The sequence below is a fragment of the Vespula vulgaris genome, chromosome 2, assembly GCF_905475345.1.
Source record: "Vespula vulgaris chromosome 2, iyVesVulg1.1, whole genome shotgun sequence".
Lineage (NCBI taxonomy): Eukaryota > Metazoa > Arthropoda > Insecta > Hymenoptera > Vespidae > Vespula > Vespula vulgaris.
This window is the reverse complement of record NC_066587.1, coordinates 2,791,381-2,814,823: the sequence shown is the minus strand read 5'-3', so window position 1 is coordinate 2,814,823 and position 23,443 is coordinate 2,791,381. Positions and strand designations below refer to the sequence as shown.

Below are 23,443 nucleotides of genomic sequence, written 5' to 3'. Positions count from 1 at the left end.
AAGAAAAATTGCGATTGGTTGAGATTAGCGCACTCTTACGGCAGAGTTACGAATTAATCGTAATTTAGTTGAAGAAGTTGCCACACCTGAGAAACGACTTGTGTTGTCCTGAAGTCAACTCCAGCTTCGTTTTTTCTGTGGAGCAAACGATACTCTTCACTCGATTCGTGTGGAGCAAAATGGCCGCCCGCCCGAAGTGAGTCTGACGTTTCGCAAGGTGTTTATGACGTTTTTTCGTGTAGTTTTTATAAATATTCGTTTTATGTGAGACAGTGCCAGTGGTTTTTCTATGTCTGTTTGCATCTTCGTGGAAATAAGCTGGCTGAGAGCGTAGGTAAGTCCGATATTTTTGGTTAAATACGCGCGCAGATGATAAAATTTGTGTATTGCGATACCATCGAGTAAGTTCAAAATTTCTTTGACACGTACGTTCGGCATAATTCCAAAGGGAAATGCATTAACGATCGTTTATCGCGTTACGATCTATAGATAATATCGTTGCGTGCTCTTCGGCCCACGTTCGATCGTTGGATTATACCGGGTGTATTATTTTTTCGGAGTATAAGTGGGCGTTATTTAAATGGCACAGACTATTGCATGCAAACTACGTCTGTTAAGAAGTTTATGTAAATAGTTTGTATTTTGTATTCATATAATTTGGACTTAAAGCGTTGTGTACATGTGTCAAGCGACGCTATTTATTAAGTAAAGTATGTTGGGAAGTAACGCATGCTAATAATCTATAACGATTTCAAAGACGTTATTAAAAATTATTTCCTGAACGTCTTCTCCAAGTTATCAATATTTTTTTCCAGTAACACGGAATATAGTCCTTTACGATTACGCTTATCACGATCTTTGTATCCATCGTATAAGATTCTAATTTTAATCCGCTTGAAAACACAGACATTATTTATAGCGTTTTCCTACGAAGATTGTACTTTATTCTTATATCTATATATTAAAGTTTCCTATCGAGAAGAACTTCAACACTAGTAAATAACATATTGTTCATTCTGAGATATCTAATCAGAGGACCATGAACATTACTTACTTTAAAAACCGAATAAACTTTAAGATTAGACTCTTGAAATATTTTCCATTACGATACATCAAGATGAGAAACTAATGAAACTCAAAATATCCCATAGCTTAAATCTGTTAGGACAGAAGTTTTTGATCGGTATTCCCATCCTGTTAACATATGAAGAATAGTGTGAATCAAGTGATTAATGCATTTGGAAGGTAGCAAAGTAGTCAATGTTGGTGTATAGAGTCATGCGAGTTCTAGCAATTAGCTATTGGCTAATTATGCGGTTAACGGTCTACGCACGCCATACATGGGGAATAATTTAGTCACAATGCGTTATTGTACACTGTAAATGGAGCGTTCTTCCTCCCAGATATATATATATATATATATATATATATATATATATATATATATATTTCTTTTCTTTTCCTTTTTTTTCTCTTTCCTCGGTTCGCACTGCCGCTCATTTTATACGAAGGTAAACCACGTTGGATTATTTACAATCGTGGCGCGCTTTCTAAGGAGTTCGCGAGTGAGCAACCCGGCTGACTCTCCTCGGTAGTTAAGGCTCTCTCACGCACTTCTTACCTAATTAATTTGAATTACGGCCGCTCGGTGAGCAGGGTGAGAGGTAGAGATCGTAACCTTGTGCCCGTTGTTGATACGGTCGCGGTATCGAAATATCGAAGATACGATCCAGCTTTCGATCAAAGATCAAACTTTCGCTTGGTTTCGCGATACGATATATTTTATGTATAAATTACTATTATTATCATTTATATATATATATATATATATATATATATATATATACACACATATATATGTAAATGATATAAATATATTTAAATAAATAATAATAAATATAATATCTTATAAATAATAAATCATATATTTAAATAATAATAATAATCATTTATATATATATATATATATATTTCCATAATACAATTTTTATGAGTGAATCATTAGTTACCTTACTTATTTACCATAAAATGAGATTTCTTGTATGTATATATATGTGTGTGCCTATACACACACACACACATACACGTATATAAATATATTTTAAGAAACATTCATACAAAAAAAATAAATTATTATACAAGAAAAGTCTCTAGCAATTCATTCGATCCTCTGTTTTAGCATTTTAATTGGTAACCGAGCGTTGATTACATTATACGGGCTTACTAGCATGTGGGCTCTCATTAAAATGCTTGCATCGCGTGATATCGAATTCGCTTCTTATTTCGATCGTTTCAAAACGGCCATTGTAACGACAACACCGACGACGACGACGACGTTGATGACGATGCTGACGACGCTGATGCTCTCAACTACGAACTTTGAGTTTCTATCGAAAAGAATTCTTCGCAAAACGTTTTCTTGATCCGTATATAATTTAAATTTAACTCACGCACCGTAAAGTAGCTTTGCGATCAAAACAGATTTACATATGTCGTGTTGTTTCAGTGGGACGATATTCTTCGGACGATGGACGGTCAATCTGCAGCCTAGGTAATATTTTACGATTCAACAAAATAAAATATAACGTTTTCCGTTCGATTTATGATCCTTTTTATAACATATATATGAATATATATATATATATATGAATATAAAAAAATAGATAAATAAAAAAAAAAGAAAAACTACTTTTTCGAGATTATCAAGTACGAAAAAAAGAATTTAGCAGCGAGGGTCGGGGACAGGGACGTATTCCGAGAGAGAATTCAGCCGTTTCTATTTCTGAGTTTTCGGAATGCGTTCATCCTCTTTTGAGTGTCCAAAGTGCGCTTTTAAATGGGGTTGATGTAAAATACATACATACATACATACATACATACATATATATATATATATATACATACACATAATAAAACATATAATATTGTATTAAAATATATAAAACTATATAAAAAAATATATATATGTAAGATAAAAGAATATGTATCAGAAAAAAAAATATACGTGTACATATATATATATATATATATATATATATATATATATATATATATAAAGAAAGCAAGAGAGAAAAGGAAAGAAAAAGAAAATGCAGACGTAAAAAAAAAATTCCCGTAAAATCGGCGAACAATCACATTGTCGTTTTGATGGGCCAGATGGGTAAACGATGGGTCATGGTACAGTAACGTGTACTGTTAAAGAGCAACGTGCAAACCGAGCGAATCTGTTGCACGTTCTCAGCCCTCCCGTCGTTTTCCCTTTCCCTATTCCGATCTCTCACCGTCTTTCCTTTTCCTCACTCTCTCTCTCTCTCTCTCTCTCTCTCTCTCTCTCACTCTTTCTCTATCTCTTTCTCTTTCTCTCTTACTCTCTTACTCTCTTACTCTTTCTGTCCTCTTTTCTCTCTCTTACTCTTTCATACTAACCAAGATACCACGGACCTCGAACGATCCACAACGGTGATATTAATAGTACGGTACGTGCGTACAGGACACCGTCTCGAATGAGCTTTGCATAAATTACCGGCGAAATCGCCAAAGAGAATTTTGCCGTTTATTTCCATCGTAATCTCTACCTGGTGTGCCAAAATACACTTGTGAAAGAAAGAAAGAAACAGAGAAGGAGAAAGACAGAGAAAGAGAGAGAGAGAGAGAGAGATAAAGGGAAAGAGAGGAGAGGAGAAGAGAGAAGGAAAGACGTACATTTACTACGACAGGGCATCGTTCTCATAAATCTATCGACAGTCGACTCGTTTTACACCTGCTAAAATCATTTTTTCATTTATTTCTATCTCTTTTTTCCTCCCCATCTCCCTTTCTGTTTGTACTTAAATCTATTTTTAGATTTGTCGTATTATTATTAGAGAGATTAATTATCTATTTAAAATGAACGAGGATTTAATAGAAAAAGGAATTCTAGTCACGTGTACGTGCTTCTCGTTGTTTGAATAGTAAAGAGAGAGAGGTGGGGTGGAGGTGGGTGGGAGGGGGGAGAAAAAAGAGAACGAAAAAAATTTTATTCTATATTATTAATCGAAATTTGAAAACTTCAGTGTCGACAATCCAATGCGGTAGGGAGAGAACAAATTTAATCGATTAAAAATGATTTATTATCAATGAACATTTATGTCAAAAATTGAAATGGAAGCTCTTTGAATCATAACGCGAATAAAGAAGTCGATTGATCAACAATTCAAGTCGATCGATTTAAATCACGATGATTATCGCTGGAGTAACAAATCAATGATTCTTCGTAACGAATCGATAATTCCATTTGATAGCTTTACGCGGCGTACAAACGATTCGATACAGTAATCAAATTCATTAATTTCTTTCGTGGGACTTTTCAACGTGTAACGAATGAAAGACTGAACGGGAGGGCAGATGTTCGTGGGGGAAGAAAAAAAAAAATACACATAAATGAGGCGAGACGAATCGAAACGACGTGATCGATCATATTTCAAATTGTTTTAAAAATGTAACAAAAGAATTTCTGATTATTAAAATATTTTCCAATGATTTTTAATTAATTTCAAAATCGATCACATTAATTAAATACTTTATTAAATATTTTTAGATATTATTAATATCGTTATTATCTAATATTTTATTGTTCGATAATAAATACGAATAATAAATTAATCATTTATTAACGATTAGCGTCAAAACGATTTTATTTATTACGGAAAGATTTGAAAAAGAAAAAAAAAGAAAGAACAGAGAGAAAAAATCGCGAGTAAATATTGTCGAGTTACCCTGTATAAAATTTTCACTGGAAACACGACTCTGTTTCACTTCCTACGATCTACGTTCTCGAGAAGATCTCCCTAGCTATCATAAAACTTTCCTCTCGTCCCACGATCCTCGTTTCGCTTCTGTCACCCATGCACGTGGACCTCTCACAATCAGCTGTGATTCGAGACAGCTCATTCTACGTTTTGACAGTATGGCTAACCTTGAGTGACATCATTCCTATGACATGCACTCGCGAAATGACGCGCAATATCCGAGAGAAAAAACGTATATATATTTAGGTGTGTGGTGTGTGTGTATATATATATATATAATGTGTATATGCATATGTGTATTTATATATATATATATATATATATATCAAGTTTTTACTCATCTCTTGCCGCACTCTTTTAAACCACACACGGACACGCACTTAGATGAACATAATATGATTAACTCATGTCTTCATCCGGATTTGGCTGATATCGTGCACGGAAAAGTTTGCCGTTTAATGGCACGCTATATATTCCTCGTCGTTGAACGTTTTAATCGTAGGAATTATGTAATTTGATTATTCGACTCATCGTAGAAATACATATTTAAAATAGTCTACGAATTTAATTGTTTTTTTTTTTGTTGCACAAGATTGTAAGATGCATTTCTTAAGTTTTATCAGGTAGGTTATTTTAAACATCATGAGTGCCTTTATCGTTTATGATTTTATCAGAGAAATCATTCTTATATATTCTTATCGCCAGAGACAACAAATATTATTCCTTCGTTCGTCAGTGAAACAGACCATTCATTTTCTTTCAAAGATTCGACATTAAAAGGATGACAAGGCGCGGGAGTATTTGTAAGATTTACGTAACTACAAATCGTATATTAGTAGACGAGTCCAAGTGCGGGGAAACTATACATTTTCGCGTGACATAACGCTTGTGCTCGTTACAGACGCTAACCAAGGATAAACCCAACTTGAATTATTCAATATTTGCTTGCGCTTCGCGGATTTGTATCTCCCTCCGGTGGTGGAATTTCTCCTGGTATAGTTTACATAGAAAATGAGCGAGAAATTATCGTGTTGCCTTTCGTGCCGCATCAGCTTACCAACTATTGCAATCTATTCTTTTTCACTTTTTCCATAACGAAGTTTCTTCTTGTTCTCTCTCTTTTTTTCTTCCCTTTTTTCTTTTTATCAAGTCGAAGAAAGGACATTACAAAAGGAAAGAAAATCGAGTTGTATGCCGTGGTAAAAGCAACTATGTGGCTTAGTTCAATGACATCTCCTTTAGTCTTCCACAATGCTTGACTTTTGAGTTTCATCGTGACTTTCACTTTTTTAGTTGGCTCTCGACGTCTACGATAGTTCCTTCTTTCATACGTACAGTGTCTCACTGATTTAGTCGATTTATAAATTTGAAATCTAATTCTAAGCAAGAGAGAAAGAGGAATATATATATAATTTTAACTCTATCTTCAAAGATATCCAAATATTATGTTCATCTCGTTATGAGATTAAATCATAATGAAAAAGGATACCAGACGAGAGCTAGTTAAGGAGTCAAAGGAAGTCTCCCAGTTGTTCCGTCGAGTACCACTTGTGTTTATATTAGTAACGCCTTATTGATTTCATAATCGTTGTGAAAATATATATCCTCGGAATGAATCATCGAGCTCGGCCGAATGCATATATTCACGTATCAGCGTCCAACGTGTTTCTAACGTGCGCGGATGGACGGTGCAAGGGCGGTAGTAACAGCAGTAACAGTAATGGCTCGTGTATGGCTTAGAGACAATGGTCACTTAAAACTAAATGCAGCGTTTAAAAGAGTCACCTCGCAGTCCATGGTCAGTTAGTAATTGCTAGCTCGATGTCCGACGCTTCGGATAAGTTAATTTGTGAAACGAGCCTCATAAACTCCTACGCGTTCGAGCGACGTCCCGAAATTAGCACGAGGATGTCCACTTTGTGTCACGATTTCTCTCTCTCTCTCTCTGTACACACACACACATATATATATTTATATATTTCTCTCTCTCTCTCTCTATATCTCTCTATCTGATATCAAATAAATTTAGATGCAACGGAAATTGTGCAAAGGACAATGACATCGTCGTTGTTAGACGAAGGATAGAAATGACGATGATTCGATAATCCAAACTTTCTAGAGTATATACAAAGTTGTAATTTTCATTCTTTTCTTCTATTTTTTTTTTCTTTCTCCCTTTTCTTTTCAGATCGGTAAAGCTCACTGTGTGACAGTTGCGATGCCAACTTATCACAATGCGGGTGGTGGATACCCGAATGTGTCAGCGCCAGCGCGGCAAGCGAAGCTCGATGGCAATCAAAATCATCACACGATCCCTTCAAACGTAACGACCCACCCTCTCATTCAAAACACCACCTCGCACAACGCTCCTCCAAATCTGTCAGCGAGCAACATTCCGTCCCATCCAGTATCACCGACGATGACCACGCATTCGAGCGTAACATCCCCAAACTTGACGAGCCATATGAACACGGCGTCCTCACCGGTTCTCCTTACTTCGAACGTCACGAATCCTGGAAATACCACTGCTCTATCGGCCAATCCGAGGCATGAAGTCAAATTGAATGCTATGCCGTACGTATGCACAAGTGTATGGAAACTGTTCGATGATTAACTTCGATCATATGATGTAGATATCTGTTCGATCGATCTATAAAAAAAAAAAAAAAAGGAAAGAAGAGAAGGAATTTTTATTGGAAAAGATAGCTCGATCTCGTGCAAATAATTAATTAAATAAAATAATGATCAAATAAAATGTTCAACTTGGAATTATTTATCTTGACTAATTTAACGAGTGTTACGTATACTTCAAGTATACTTGAATCATTTCACCTCAACGAAAGATACTTGTTTGTTTTGCTTCGTTAAATGAGAAATGTTCGTTTCAAGATCTAACCTTGTTACAGATGGTTCCATGGGAAGATATCTAGGGAAACTGCGGAAAGGTTGTTACGACCCAGAGAAGATGGTCTGTTCCTAGTTCGAGAGTCGACGAATTTCCCCGGAGACTATACCCTCTGCGTGTGTTATCAAGGACGTGTGCAACATTATAGAGTGAAATACAAGAATAATCAGTTGACCATCGACGACGAAGAATTTTTCGAGAATTTAGCGCTCTTAGTCGAACATTATGAGCAAGATGCCGACGGTCTTTGCACTCAGTTGACGAAATCCTTACCGAAACAAGGGAAACAAGACTTTTGCGTCGATCCCAAGGCCTTCATCGAAGCTGGCTGGGTTATTCAGACTCACGAGTTAGAATTAAGAGAGTGTATCGGTAAAGGTGAATTCGGTGACGTTTTACTCGGTGTTTATAGGGGCGAAAGGGTGGCCGTGAAAATGTTGAAAGACAATAGCGAAGCGGCGCAAAGGTTTTTGGCCGAGGCGAGTTTAATGACCTCGTTGATTCACGACAATCTCGTTAAATTACTTGGTCTTGTATTCAATAATCAACACATGTACCTGGTTACGGAATATATGAGCAAGGGATCCCTAGTGGATTACTTGAGATCTAGAGGGCGATTACACGTATCCAAAAAAGATCAAATCAATTTTGCCTAGTACGTAATCTATATAGATCATAGTTCTTAACCCTTACGATATTCCTTTATCCCAAGAGACCTTGTTGGCCATTGAACGAACGATCGGTTTATTTTCAGCGACACGTGTGCCGGTATGGCATACTTGGAGTCGAGACACGTCGTCCATCGCGATTTAGCCGCGAGAAACGTCCTCGTTGCGGAAGACAATTCCGCGAAAGTTTCGGACTTTGGCTTGGCACGAGACGAAAACTTCTCTCTCGATGGTGGAAAGTTGCCCATCAAATGGACCGCCCCGGAGGCTTTAAAGCAGAACGTAAATATATTATGACCGGCACTACCTTCTGACGAAAAAGCTTTTAAGCGTTTCCTTGCGCGACGATGCATCTCATCATTTGTTTTTCAGAAGTTTTCTAACAAATCTGACATGTGGAGTTTCGGAATACTCCTTTGGGAAATCTATTCCTTCGGACGCGTGCCCTATCCACGTATCGTAAGTAGTTTTCATTTAAAAAACGACTTTTATTATCTAGATATATTCATTCCTTTGCTCTTACCATATCGCACGGGAACTGAATTATTTATATTAATATATTCGTTCGTAGCCTCTAGCCGACGTTGTCAAGTGCGTGGAAAAAGGTTACAAAATGGAACCACCAGATGGATGTCCGCCTGAAGTGTATGACATTATGAGACAGGTAGATGAACAAAGTTTTCGCGTAAAACTTCGTATCTGACGTTAAAAGCTTCTAACGTTTATGCGTTCCAGGCCTGGGATCTTCAACCAGAGAAGAGACCTACGTTCCATGATATAAAAGTAACGCTTGGTCAACTAAAAGCAGAGTACACCAAAGGCGTGAATTAAAAGAAGGCTTATCTTAGGTCGACCTAGAAACGATGTAGAATTAACACATAACAGAACTGATTTGTCAAATACGATGCTTCTTTCATTTTAAGGACAAATATAGTGGCTCTAAAAACTTCGATTAGAGGGATGAGGTAATGAAGAAGGAGAAAAAAGAAAGGACGAAAAAGGAAGAAAGAAAAAAGAAAAGAAAAGAAGAACGAGCAAATGCAATTCTTATTGTACATTTTATATACAATACTATTTGCGTCGTCGTTTATATTTATTGCTAATTTAGTTGTCGAGAATATTGGGGAGGTTTTAATTTTTATATGACAATATTTTGCACAAGCATTACCTACGTCGTGCCTTTGTTCAAGTTGATATTCTGAATGAAGAAACTCGACTTGTACATTCTCGAAATCCGTGTTGACTCGAGCCGATGTCGGGTTTTTAAGATACTTAATCCGAAATAATTGCCTATCACACTTAATGGATCCTCAATGGACGTACCTTTTTACAGTCTGTTATGACGAAATGTGTGAACGATACGTCGCCTGATACGTTCACGGCGCCGTTACCGTTTTGAAATACTTTAGAGACTTTTCCATGGCAGAAAATGTAATTTCGACGTATTACGCAGTTTCGCGTTGAAGTGAACTGATTTTAAAATAATTCATATACTAGCTAACGTATCAGTCGATATAACTTGTCCTTTTGGACATGAAGTTACGTAACCTTACACTTTTTCACTCCCGTAGAACAGTTCAAAACAAAGAATTCCTCTTGTTAAAGTTTCAAACGATCTATTTCAGCGATCGTAGGGTTGCGAGTATTCGCTAGCAGCTTAGATTTTTTAATCAAAGATTTGTCGTAGAAAGTATTAATTTTTAATTAAATTATTGCGACTATAACGTATAAATATTTAAGTTTGTTCACGAAATATTCATCTCTCATATATATATATATATATATATGTTTATGCGCGCGTGTGTGTGTATTTGTAAACACATATATAATATATACACACACGTACATATATATGTGTATACATATGTCAGTGATGTAAATGTATCTGTAAATATTTTTGTACATATTCGTCCATAAAAAAGTAATATTTCGAGAACCGTTGATATTGGATGAGATATTTAATTGAGGAAAATGTCCATAAATTTTTCTTTAAAAGAAATATATCCGATAACTATGAACAAATGAATATAAAAATGCACCATATGTTACTTATCTAAAAAAAGAAAACAAAAAAAAAAAGGAAAAAAAAACTTTGAAAAAGACAAAACAAAGATCTTTAGGAAACGAATGAAAGAGACAAGGCAGTGTGAGTATTGCATCAACGGATCTTATCCTTTTAGAGTAATGATCTATGTGTTCTTCCGATTAATGACTAGCATGGATAAATGATCTCAAAATTATTCATATTTGGAAATTCTTAGCGCGTAAAATTTCACGTTTAACGATAAAATGGGTAGGTACCTTGGAATATACTTAGCAAGAATTATCATTACGATGCTACTATTAAATTCTTTCATTTTTTTATTTGCTTTCTTTTTTTTTTATATTCCAGATCATCTGTCTGGTGCAATCTAGCGGACTAATTTGAAAGAATGATTTTTTATATAAAAAAACAGAAAGAGAGAGAGAGAGAGAGAGAAAAGAAAAGAAACAAAAAAAAAAAGAATTACATATTTAAAAGTATGGAATTATTATTATTTAAATAAAATTTCAATTCTTCGCTTCGATTTGACAAACGTATTTTGAATAAACAAAGGGAATAAAAAAGAAGGTTAATCGTTAGTTGTATAAGTATCTAGTATATTTATGCTAAGCACACGGTCCGTTTGTAACTTTCATATTGTAGTACGTACGTTTGTTGTTTCAGACGTTTATTCATATAAACATCTTACATATGCGTATGTGAATGTCTTGCAACGAACGTACGATCGGTACCCATAGCAATAATTCGACATACACGGCTATATACAGCTTCTATCTTCAATTACAAGTTGCAGAGGCAATTAGCACATAAAAGCGCTACCCAAACGTCTAAACGATGCATTCTGACACGATCAATATGGAAATTATCATTCCTATCTATGCTTCGTCCTTAACTTTATAAAGCTAACGCTTAAACATACTTTCGTTATTATACAATAAGCCTGTGTGTTCGAAAGAAAATGGTATGACACTTCTCTTCATTTTTCTTTCTTTATCTTTGTTTTTTTTTGTTTTGTTTTGTTTTGTTTTTTTTTTTCTTCAATAGATTTTTAGACTTCAAGTTATACGATACGTCATTTTCATCTATCACGGTATTAAAATTTCATTTACGACCAGTGTGTGTTTCAAATCTGTTAATTTTTTTTTATTACCAATTCATTTTTTAGGTTGTAAGAAATTTAATATATATATATACACACATATATCTATCTATATAGGTATTAAAGTGAAATTATACTCTGATGTTTATTGAATGCAACAAACGATACGGATTTTACGGTCATACCGAAAATTTAATTCGAAATTAGTGTTTGTCGAGTGTGCGTGTGTATGTGTGCGAGCAATTGAAAAATTCTATATGTATGTATATGTTGTCATACATACATACGTACATACATACATACATACATACATATATACTTTTTCATCCATCCCGTTTCACTCATTTTCTCCCCGCTATAGTATACAAAAAAAAAAAGGAAACAAATCAATTATACGATTATTCGGCTGTTGGATTTTGTTGTAGTATCTTTAACTACGTCAAGTTTCTCAAATTCTTAATTAAACAGCTATAGCGGTAAAACAATTATTTGACGAGATAGTAAAAGTTATTAAATAAAGAAAAAGAAGTTACACTCTATTGTATCGTCTTATTATTGAGACATGTAATTTCTTTCCCCATTTCTCTTTCTTTATAAAAATAAGTGGGATAAATCTTTATCGAAAACTCTTAAGCGTTATTCCTTCTTTCTCTTTTTTTTTTTTTCTTTTTTATCGTTTCTCAAAACAAAGTGCTTTCAATAATCATGACTTTTCAATGTGACGTTTTCTTCGATGGATACGCAAGAATCGGTCGAAAAGAAAGTTACCGTGGTCTTTGTGTCAGATTCGTTGGGTATTGCCTTTGAGATGGGCGATTTCTCAAGCGTAGAACTAATTTTCGAATTCTTTTCCTTTATCAAAGGGAACGAAAAGAAGTTTTCGTCTTTCTTGACGTTCTTTACGCGAGAAAACGTTCCTTTTCTCTTTTCCTCTTCGGGCGTTTCACAAAAAGATTTCCAGTTTCTAGCGTGCGTTCGTTTCACGATCGTGAAAGGAGGAAGAAGATTTTGTTTGAACGCGTTGCAGTCTTTGAGACGACTGCGGATCAACAAATTTCTTCGTATTTTGTACGGTCGACCAATATTTGGTCTTGGATAGGGTTGCGAGTTGTTTCTTCGGAACGAATACTGAGGCATCAAATAACTTTTTTTATTATCCTTGTCTTTGATGATCATATATCTGAGCTTATCTCGTATCTCGTTGTTATCGTCTTTCTTTGATACACGTAACGAGCTATTCCTGATAACGTGTCGTACCTTCTTATCTAACTTTTTAATCGATCGTTTCGAATTGGACGCTAGGAAACGATCAAGATTTTCTATTTCATCGTTGTCGAGTTTCCTAACGTCTTCGAATATAGCAAGATATTCTTTGCAAGGTTTGGCCCAAATTTTTTCGAAATCCTTTGACCTACTCTTGGAATAATTATGCGTTGTAGAATTTATCTTATTGGATACCGATTCGTCAAAATTCGACAGAGTATTTCCAAATAAGGACATTTTATTGATCGCGCTACCGAAATATGATATCTGATTGCTCATTAAAGAGATTATTTCCGATAATATACTTTTGTTGTTTTCGACGACAGATTTCGAAGTATCACGATCGCTATTTACAAACGGGAATCTCGTCGTATCGGTATTATACTTGCATATATTTAGTTTACTCCATGTTTTCTCCGGATCAAACGCGTTTTTAGATGCCTCTCGGTTTTGTTTATTCAAATGTTTCGTACCGTCCTCCTGCTCCTTGATATCTGTAAAGTAACATTGATTTTTTTATTTATTTCTTTCCCTTTTTTTTCTTCCTTTCTCTCTCTCTTTCTCTCTCTCAATAGCTGAATTAATCAGAGTGAATTAATTATAAACTGAATACATTTCGCTATATAGTAAAGCTATATATCTTCCTATTGACTTTTCTTCGTGGGATAATTAACGAATTCACGAAATTTTTATTTACCCTCTATTCGATTCATTTAATTCTCAGTGCAGTTTTTCTTTTGTCCTTCTTTTATACAATCGCTTTTCTCTCTATCTCTCTTTTCATTTCTTTTTATCAACCAGCCACGCGTTCGGTATCATCGAAAATCCGTTAATTATCTTGAGATTTATTTGCACGCGATTAGCAAGGACTTACCGATTTTCCGTGGGAAGCGATTTTCCGAGAACGATAAAGTCACCCTATAGTAGTTCCCAGTTTCCGAGCTCTCGTATTTCGATTCGCAGGATCGATCGGCGATATCGTTATCCAACTGAAAATTTCGAGTCAACGCGCTTCGAAATAGCTCGGCGATTGCTTCGGGTTCGTCGTATTTAATCTCCGTCAACAACGATACGATCTTCTCGTTTGTTCCTACGTCTGACTTTTCCTTCTCTTTCACTTCATCTTCTTTCTTTCCTATCGATATTGTCGCGATAGTAGTATTCGTACCTACGCTCTTCTCCTGATCTTTTTCATCGGTTCCTTTCAAAAAGAAATTCACAGTTGACTTATATAAACCGCCAGGTAATTTTTCCGATTGAACTTTTGCGTTTTCCCTATCATCATTTTCATTACCTTTCCTATTGTTCAGATTTATTCTCATTTCCATCGGATTACTTTTAAATATTTTTCTTTCTAGTCGTCTCTTTTTGTGGCTCTCTTCAGATTCGATTTTGATGAACGCCTTTGATACGTACATTTTTTTAGAATCTTTACTTTCGATCGCTCTCTTATCCTCATCTTTACCTTCGGGTTTTACCGAATTACCGAATTTGAAAGTCGTCAGAAATGTTTTCTTTGGTTTTTCAGTAAGTTCGTCGTCGGTTTTCGTACTTCTCAGCGTAGCTTCATCGATATATTCTTTCTCGATCTTCGGAGGTTCGACTTTTATACTCGTCGTGCTTATGAACGTTTTCTTAGGACTCTTAACTTCGATCGTTCTCTCCGTTTCGTCTTTAACTTCAGGTTTTACCGGATTACCGAATTTGAAATACGTCAGAAATGTTTTCTTTGATTTTTCAATAAGTTCTTCGGCGATTTTCGTACTTTTCGGCGTAGGTTCATCGGTGTATTCTTTCTCGATCTTCGGAGGTTCGACTTTTAAAGTCGTCGTGCTTACGAACGTTTTTTTACAACTTTTAACTTCGATCGTTTTCTCCGTTTCGTCTTTAATTTCGGGTGTTACCGAATTATCGAATTTCAAAGTCGTCAGAAATGTTTTCTTTGGGTTTTCAGTAAGTTCGTTGTCGATTTTCGAGTTTCTCGGCGTAGATTCATCGGCATATTCAGGTTCATCGATGCATTCTTTCTCGTTCTTCGAAGGTTCGATTTTTATAGTCGCCGTGTTTGTGAACGTTTTCTTAGGATTATCAACTTCGATCGTCTTCTCCTTTTCGGGTTTTACCGAATCCTCGACTTTGAAAATCGTCAGAAATGTTTTCTTTGGGTTTTCAGCAAGTTCGTCGTCGATTTTCGAACTTCTCGGCGTAGGTTCATCGATATATTCTTCGTTAATCTTTGTAGGTTTGGTTTTTATACTCTCCATGGTTACAAAGGTTTTCTTAGGATTCCCAATTTCCATCGTTCTTTCCGTTTCTGCCGTTTGGAATTTTGTGATATCGTTGATTTCTTCTTCTTTAACGGTGTATAATTTTTTTTCGATATCGTTCGTCGAAATTTTCTCTCGCGATTCTTCGACGTACGCATTGGTCTTTATCTTATCAACTTCTATTACGCCTTCTTCGATATTCACACTTGTCTTATCTAATTTACTGTCAGGAATTTGAACCTCTTTATCATTCGAAGGAGTAAACTCTTTAAAATCTGTTCTATCCACCATTTTTTTAATCTTTTCTTCGTCAGTGATATTAACGTCAGATATAGAAACTTTCTTTTCCTCTTTCTCGTCCTTGTAGGCATCGGTGTCGTCCTTGACTTCTTCCAAAGTTAAGTCCGGACTCTCGATACTTTCCCTTTCCTTTTCGTCAACCGTATCGTATGGTTTCACATCTGGCACAAGATCAACGTCGGCGCTAACAGAGGGCTCATCGGTTTCTGTAACCTCAGAGATTTCTTCGACCTTCGAAACAGTAGACAAGGATGGTTCACGGAAGTCTTCCGAATCTATCTCTCTTCGACTAGGTTTCTCTTTACGATCTCTCTTTTCGAAAACGTCGGCTGGCTTTACCGTTCGAAGAGAAACGTTTGATGCCAGTTTCATGAAGGACACATTCTTTAGCTCAGACTCAGTAGTAACGGTCACCTTTCCTTTCTCGTCGATTTGTAGTTGAAGTTTTTTTTTTTTATCCTCTTCCGAACTCTCCTCGGAGGAGGTTTCATCGTAACAAGTACAACTCTTATGATTGCTGCCGTCAGTTTGTTTCTTCTCCTTGGTTTCTGGTTCTACCTGAGAACCTTTGTCGTTGTACGTGGTCCCTTCCTGGTCTTCCTTTTTACTCGAATAATCGTAGGTCGTTTCGGGACTACCGACATGCGGTTTCAGTCGGAGTTTTCTTGGAGATTTGAGCGCAATCGCGAAAGGATCCGGAGATTCCCGTGATTCTATCGACCTTCTTTTCGATGTCGTAGAATTCGTAGGACCTGGATAACCCGAATGCTTCGAAAAATTAGCTGGTGTTTCGGCGAATTCTCGTACGACTCGAGAAGACATCGGTATGGACGGTGCAACGTTGCATCTTCTTCTTTCGAATTCAACTTCGATCTGCTGAATCTTCTTTTGAACGTTACTCAATCTGCTCTCAGCGATGACTCGCTGAGAACGATAAGGAGAATAATTCAGGTTGACTCTTTCGTCGCATTCCTTTTGTTTTAAAGTTACGAGAAATTCACGGAGTTCGGCATCGGTCTTGAGAGCAAGGATAGTTGGATCTATCAAATCGGTTGCTTCTACCTGCGTAGACGATCAATTTGTTAACGATACTTAATGAAATGTTATTCTATAACGATTTTTATTACTTTCGTACGTAGAAAATCGTATATCTTACCTCCAAGCCCTGACTTTCCATCAGTTTTGTATTGATCTGGTTTTCCACTTGTGCCTTCAGAACGTTCACTTTAAGCTGGACCAACGTTAGGATCGGAATTATGTTGGACGGTGGATTTGCGGTCATGTGAAGATTTATCAAAGCGTTCACTTGCTGAGAGTTCCTAGACTCGCTCAACAATTGATCCTTGTTGAGAGCGTTGATAGATCTTTGAGCTTTCTCCATGGTGTCCTCCATCGTCGTGGTTATATTCGATCCTGGTATCTTTCTGAGAAGTAATCGGGTAGCTGTGCAAGAGATGATACCTTGTATGGCCAGTAACTGAGATGCCAGAGCTTGAAGACTGATTGCCGAGGGACAATTTCTTTTCGAACAGATCGTGTCATCTGTGGTATTCGTACAACGATGCTCTTCCTCGCGATAAGACAATGGTGGAAATTGTCTCAATCCTGTCAATTCGGAATTGCTCTTCGAAGAACAATCGCAATTCTTTTGCTGTTCGTTAGATCGAGCTCCATATGGATCGAATACAGGAAAAGGAATTGGATAGGGATAAAAAGAAGGTGGACACATCGGTGGTGGACACAACGGAGAAGGATAATTTGATTGTTTATCCGGATTTGTCAAAGAACTTAATATATTAGCAACTGGAGTTGCTTGTTGAGTAGTTACCAACGGTTGCTGGCAACCACCAGGGATAATAAAGATCGGTGCTGTGTTAGTGATACAAGAACGAATCTGATCGATTATATTCTGGGGTAGAGATCCGTAAGTATTCGCTTGAGTCTGCATAGGTGACATTGTATTTTGACAAGGAATCCCTTGACAGACATTGTTCGAATTATTTGGCAGTTGCGTTGTATAGGGACATTGCGCTGACGGATAGTTTTCTTGCTGGTAAAATTGACCGAACGGACCACCCTGCATATATTGTCCTGGAGCGAATAAGTTCTATTCGAATAATCGATCGAATGAACGAACGAACGAACGAACGAGTTACGAGGCTTCCCCGATCGAGTTACCTTGAGAATTCCCAGGATAGCTGGGGCATTGCGTGCTTTGTTGATTATTCGTTTGCTGATACGTTTGAAAATTATTTTGATTAGTTTGCAAAGGTACTCTTGATTGACAAGGATTCATTGACGGCATTAAATTGCTATCGTCTATCATGTTAATTATTAAATTAATAAGTTATTAGTCCTTGTCTTTTCTTTTGATTGTAATTGTATGAATGTTTAATATATAATGATAAAAACATATCTGATAAATTTATTGACTTTACTTGTAATTTTGAGACATGATTTTGTTGTAGGTAAGTTTATGATTTTATCATGGATCTGAAGTTAACGAGTATCGACATTTGTAGAGATCGATTGTTAGTATTGTTATGTTAATTATCTGAATTTGATTGAACAAATCGATCGAATGAACGAACGACTAACAACATAAAACGAATTTTTAATTATTACATAAATATTACCTAAAATTTCATCGATACATCAAGAAAATGATTTCGAAGAACGTTTGTGCCGCCCCTGAAGATAGGCAACGTCTTATACTTCGTTGTTAACTCGGGTTGCCGGTTTCAGGAAATTTTACGCCCGTGTATACATATGTACTCCTACAAAGTTAGTAATATGAAAGCCTTAATTTTTGTAATTTCTCGAAAATTATTACTATTTATGCGCTATTCTGATGAAATTTTGTATAATTGCTCTTTATTATTCTAGTGAAAGTTTAGTGGTATAAACTTGCAGAAATATAAGCTATCAAAAGAAGTTAAAAGGCTTTAAACGAATGAGAAAGAGAGAGGGAAAGGAGGTCGATGCACGATCGACGTGAAATACAGAGTGAGAGAGGCAATTGTGAAGTTGGTTACACTGGAAATACATTGATTGAGTGATTTGTGATTGTGATCCGTGTTCTGTGTTCCGTGTTCTGTGTATTCAGATGGTGCGATGGTAGCATGCTTTCTAGGGATCCGGTGGCCTAGGTCCGAAATCCGGTCACGTTAAAAAAAGAATTCTATTTCGCAAAATTTCACCGATTCTCATTCTTTCAATGCACAGATGGTATTATCTCAAGCACACATTTTTATACTTTTTTAAAAAATTGACGATGACAGAAAGTCTAGCCAACGGAAAAATTATTATTTTACATTTAGAATCGCACAAAACGTCACGTATGATCTAAAATAATGCGAATGTTTGATATATTACTTCGAAAAAAAATTCCTCTTTTTTTTTTTTTTGATTTCAAAAATAGAAAAATACGAAAACGTTTCTTTCTTTCTTTTTTTTTTTTTAACTCGTACTGTTCGTCATATCAGAGGGGACTAAGTTAATAATAATTGTAACGCGCGGGTAAAAAACAAATTGAAAAATTTTGTTTTCTGCTTTTTTCGAAAAGCTAATATCAAATCGATGTGAACGTATTTGTTCGAAAGAATTATCTCTGTATGTAAATATCCTATTTCGATTTGCAAATTTTTGATCGATACGTTAAAAACTCGATCGAAAGTCAAGAAACTTTGGTATTTGTTTCGGCTTTTTTTTTTCTATTTTTCTTTTTTGTTATAGTCGCGGAGTTTGTTTTTCTCTTTTTCTTTTTTTTTTATATTTTTATCTATCGATCTTGAAATACGAGGCCATTTGTTATCTGGCAAAACGTTCTACCGATAGCTGCGCGGCCGTAGGCGAGAGCGACGAGCCGTAAACTCGTTTGTGACGACATTGAGACGCGAACGGCTTGTTATTTCGAAACTGGACGAAAAGAGGGGATAAAACATCATACTAACCAAAGTTCATATTCACAGTCTCGGTTCTACGCTTCGTCGTATAATATATATTCGACGACAATGGTAAAATAGAAATATCGCGATAATGATATTATATTCGTGAAATAGAAATCGTTGTGAGTTTTCTTTTTTTTTCCTTTTTTTCCCCTTTTTTCACGTCAGCGTTTCGTTGTTTTAATTTTATTAATTTTAGCGATCACGCTACCTCGAGGATTTAGTGTGGTCACGTATAACAATAGTAGAAATATAAACGACCAAGGGAATTAATATTGACGACTGAGAAAACTGAAAGAAAAAAAAAAAAAAAAAACTACGAAATAAGAACGTGGGTGAACGATTTTCTATGACGATTAAACTCGTATCGCTAAGATCGATTATGCGATATATCGAGATACGATAATTACAATGTTACAACATTATCACTGAATTATTCATCGAGAAAATTACATATTTCTTTGGAAAATAATAGTGAATCGATCGTCCGATATATCTCGTACGTAAGATTAATTCTTGAAATAATTATAATCGAGATATAACAGTGTAATATCGAGAAATATTCAAGCAGTTAACGGAAAATATAATCTGGTTAAGTGTCGTTCAATATCCACCTATTATAGAAAATAATATTCCACCGAGGATATATACTTATAGATGAACGACGTATTAATCAAAAGTTAAGATTTCAAGAACTCATTCGTCAAAGTGATTTATTTCACGATTTGAAAATTTAGAAAGATGGATCGACGGACAAGTCCGACGAGCACTTTATAGCCTGTTTGCTGCTTCTTGAATTCATTAGTTAAAAAGTTATATGTACATATATACGTATATATACTTATGCGCTTAACACATGTGTATATACAAACGAGTGTCAGTGGGACCAAATTAAACTCGGCAGATATTCCAGAAAGATAACCGTTATCAACGTTCGATTCTCGCGGAAGGCACGTTTTAAACTGTGTATACATATATATATAGATATATGTGTGTACGTGTATATATATTTGTGTGTGTTCGTGTGTATGTACGTGTGTCGAGTCGAGTCGAGTCGCCATCGAAAAAGTTGGTATAATTTACGAGCGTACGAAAACTTAAACGAGTTCCAACGAGAAGGAGGCCGCAATCATCTTCCACCATTGCCACTGCCACTATCGTTTCTGTCCTTAATTGCTCCAAGTATTTTATTTCAGTCTTTCGGTTTTAAAAATCTACGAATGAACGAATTATATCTCTATAATCAAAGAGATATAAATACGATTTTACGATGACGAACGAAGGATTAAAAGGATATAACATGGAGTTCATTAAAACGGATCTATTGCCGGAAATGGTTTATAATCGGTGTTTTTGCGAATCAGGTTCACGCGAATTCGTCGAATTCGAATCAGCTATCGTCGAATCACTCGAAACACCTGATCATTCGATAAAACCATGGGAATTGTATCGTGTCAAAGCCGTCGTAAGATTTTCTGGTGAACCAGTGAGTTTCCCTTTGATCGTGAAACTACTTCCATCGTCCGTTCAATCGGAAAACTCATTCGGGCGTTTTCAAAATGAAGAAATGTTTTACAGTAAAATGATTTCGTTGTATGGTAAAGATCTATTTCCAAAGTGTTACGCTTCGGACATGGGACGATACGGAATGCCGGTCATTGTACTCGAGGATTTAACTGCGAATGAATACGAAATGATTCAAGAAAAGAGAGGGATGAACGAAGAAGAATTGAAGTTATCTTTGAAAACTCTTGGAAGATTTCACGGGATCGGTTTGAGATTGAAAAATGAAAAGTTCCAACTTTTCCGAGAATTTTACATGAAACTTTCGAATACCGTCCTTTCGAAGGATCTATCCGAGAAGTGAGTCACACTAATCCACGTTCATCATTCGTTTATCATTTAATTCTTCCATTACTTTCTTTAACTTATTTAGAAGATATTTCATCGTTTAACCAATCACGAACAATATTAAAAACCGTCAAATCAAATATTTTCGTTCGATGTTCGCGTTGACATTTTCTTTTTTGTTGTTTGACTTTTTTCCCTTTTCTTTCCTACCACGACAAATTTTATTAAAAGGAATAATAAAAGTTTTTCCGATTTTTACAGATCCATCGATGATAATTCGTTGGAAAATTCATCGCTGGTAAAAGAAATGAAGAAACTGTGGGATAATAATATCGGGGAGAATGCGAGTGAAACTTGTACGAACGTCGATGATATTTCATGCATATGTCATGGTGATTTTTCCAAGAGGAAGGTGTTGTTCAAACGCGAGAAGAACGGTACTCCGATCGATGTGAAAATGATCGACTGGCAAACAATGAGATATTGCTCGCCTGCTATCGAACTCGTTATCATTTTCATCATGAATATTCCGACGCCATCTCGAGATCAGCGTTTCCTTCAGGAAATATTGACGGTCTATGTTGACGCCGTTAGAAGTGAATATACCTCGATAACGTGTGAACGATTGATTGAACAGTTATCATCAACATCCTTAGACTATTTTACTTTATTACTCCAAAAGGATACCGTGAATAAAGAGATAGTTCAACAATGGATAGAGTTTATTCAATCTTTTCGCGATTTTTTACGTGATTAAAGAAAGAAGTTAAATATATATTATTTATTTTTTTTTATATAGAGATTAATTATCAATAATATAATCAATTATATGTCGGATGTGTTTATTTATTTTAATTTTACACATAGTACATTGTAATGCTTTGCGTTTCACTTTATATCTTGTTTTCTTTTTATACGTGTGTTTTTGACAAAGGAAAAGAAGAACAGGAAAAAGAATAGAAAAAAATGCTTGAACTTGAGGTCATCGAAAAAACGTTCTTTCTCCGTGCTCTCGTTCAACGTTTAGAGATAGAATTTTTCAATCCTAATATCAATGTATCGATATTGCCGTTCGTGCGTGTATATACCTGTATAATGTAATACCTATGTATATGTACGTTATCTTAATATACTCAACTATCTCTTTCAATATTTTTACAAAAATAATGTAAAAAAATATAGATAGACGAAAGATTAATAGATAAAACAACAGGAAATTAAACCTCTTTTATCGATTCGAAAGATTTCTTTAAAATGTAATTAAAAGCGTTACTACTCACCAGTTTTATACATATAACGTATCCATTAAAAAATTTTTACTTAATTTTTGTTTCTTTCTTTGTTCCTTTTTTTTGTACTATTTTACAAAACGAACTTTGTAAATTTTATTGATCCATCTCTTCAGTCTTTACAGCTTCCTCTGTTTAAAATATGTAAATGTATAAGTAATATAACAGAGAAAAAGAAAAAAAGAGGAAGAAAGAGAAAAAAGAAGAATTTTCTTTCCCCTCCAAAAAATCGATTAAATTAATTAAATAAAATTCAACTTTTCGAAGAAAGCTTACCAAGATTATCGGGAGTTTCTTGTGGCTTATTGGCGTTGTCAGGTTGTTCAAGTTTCGAGTTTGGAATCAAAGTTTGATTTAAGTTATCAATCAGTGCATCATCGAAACGTGGATTTTGCGGGACTCTTCGACGATAATTGAAATTTGGTAGATTTCTCGTTGACATTCGATAGACGATGGCCATTATTAAAATTAAAAGGAGAAGCGAAATAACGATTCGTACAGCGACGCATTTCGTTCTTGCCGCCACGGTTACGACTGGTGTACACGGAGGAAGAGTTTTTCCGACTGGAATACAGTATCCTTTGATTTCGCTGTTATCGTTGTACATTCGGTATGGTTTGTAAACGCAGTCATTTTGCGAGAAAAACCACTCCATTCAGAACTTTTTAAATTTCAATAATTTCAGAAAAATGAGAGAAAGAGAGAGAGAGAGAGAGAGAGAGAGAAAGAAAGAAAGAGACAGAGAGATAGATAGATAGAGAGAGAGAGAGAGAGGAGAGAGAGAGAGAGAGAAAAAATCGAAGAGGATTAAAAAAAAGAAGAGAGGTTGGTTTTTCAAACAACTTATTTTCTTTCCTTTTTTTTTCTTAATTAAAACACGCTTTTCAATTTTCGATCGACTGAATATCCTTGCAAAACAAAGTTCGTCTTTCTCGATTGAGATTTTCGATAATCGAGATTTTCTTTCATACTATTGAACTGTTTTCGATCGATGTCCATTTAATTCATGCGCACGTAGGTATG

General features: G+C 35.6%; 4 protein-coding genes across 9 annotated transcripts; 2 read left to right on the top strand and 2 right to left on the bottom strand.

Annotated features, from left to right (window-relative positions):
• The first annotated feature begins 149 nt into the window (after window positions 1-149).
• Window positions 150-12,042, top strand: LOC127072833 (tyrosine-protein kinase CSK-like). 4 transcript variants are annotated; one of them, XM_051013622.1, is made up of 8 exons: window positions 150-334; window positions 2,507-2,551; window positions 6,976-7,361; window positions 7,694-8,347; window positions 8,447-8,642; window positions 8,736-8,819; window positions 8,932-9,024; window positions 9,096-12,042. In XM_051013622.1, exons 3-8 carry the CDS (start codon window positions 7,006-7,008, stop codon window positions 9,189-9,191), a joined length of 1,479 nt encoding a protein of 492 aa, XP_050869579.1. In that variant the 5' UTR covers window positions 150-334; window positions 2,507-2,551; window positions 6,976-7,005; the 3' UTR covers window positions 9,192-12,042. The 4 variants fall into 4 exon arrangements, with proteins under 4 accessions (XP_050869579.1, XP_050869576.1, XP_050869577.1 ...); XM_051013619.1 differs by having other exon boundaries at window positions 8,733-8,819; XM_051013620.1 differs by lacking the exon at window positions 2,507-2,551 and having other exon boundaries at window positions 8,733-8,819.
• Window positions 11,055-17,659, bottom strand: LOC127061966 (uncharacterized protein PF3D7_1120600-like). Its single transcript, XM_050989497.1, has 5 exons — window positions 17,512-17,659; window positions 16,490-17,424; window positions 14,061-16,395; window positions 13,641-13,967; window positions 11,055-13,260 (listed from the first exon to the last, which is right to left on the bottom strand). Exons 1-5 carry the CDS (start codon window positions 17,657-17,659, stop codon window positions 12,200-12,202), a joined length of 4,806 nt encoding a protein of 1,601 aa, XP_050845454.1. The 3' UTR covers window positions 11,055-12,199.
• Window positions 17,660-19,142: 1,483 nt separating this feature from the next.
• Window positions 19,143-22,455, top strand: LOC127072849 (uncharacterized). Of its 3 annotated transcripts, none has more exons than XM_051013658.1 (3): window positions 19,143-19,402; window positions 19,480-21,143; window positions 21,393-22,455. In XM_051013658.1, exons 2-3 carry the CDS (start codon window positions 20,551-20,553, stop codon window positions 21,886-21,888), a joined length of 1,089 nt encoding a protein of 362 aa, XP_050869615.1. In that variant the 5' UTR covers window positions 19,143-19,402; window positions 19,480-20,550; the 3' UTR covers window positions 21,889-22,455. The 3 variants fall into 3 exon arrangements, with proteins under 3 accessions (XP_050869615.1, XP_050869614.1, XP_050869616.1); XM_051013659.1 differs by having other exon boundaries at window positions 19,145-20,766; window positions 20,859-21,143; XM_051013657.1 differs by having other exon boundaries at window positions 19,143-21,143.
• Window positions 22,456-22,474: 19 nt separating this feature from the next.
• LOC127072867 (uncharacterized) lies at window positions 22,475-23,176 on the bottom strand. The gene is made up of 2 exons (XM_051013687.1): window positions 22,697-23,176; window positions 22,475-22,551 (listed from the first exon to the last, which is right to left on the bottom strand). The coding sequence occupies exons 1-2, from the start codon at window positions 23,073-23,075 to the stop codon at window positions 22,517-22,519; spliced, it is 414 nt and encodes a 137-aa protein (XP_050869644.1). The 5' UTR covers window positions 23,076-23,176; the 3' UTR covers window positions 22,475-22,516.
• Between the last annotated feature and the right edge of the window lie 267 nt (window positions 23,177-23,443).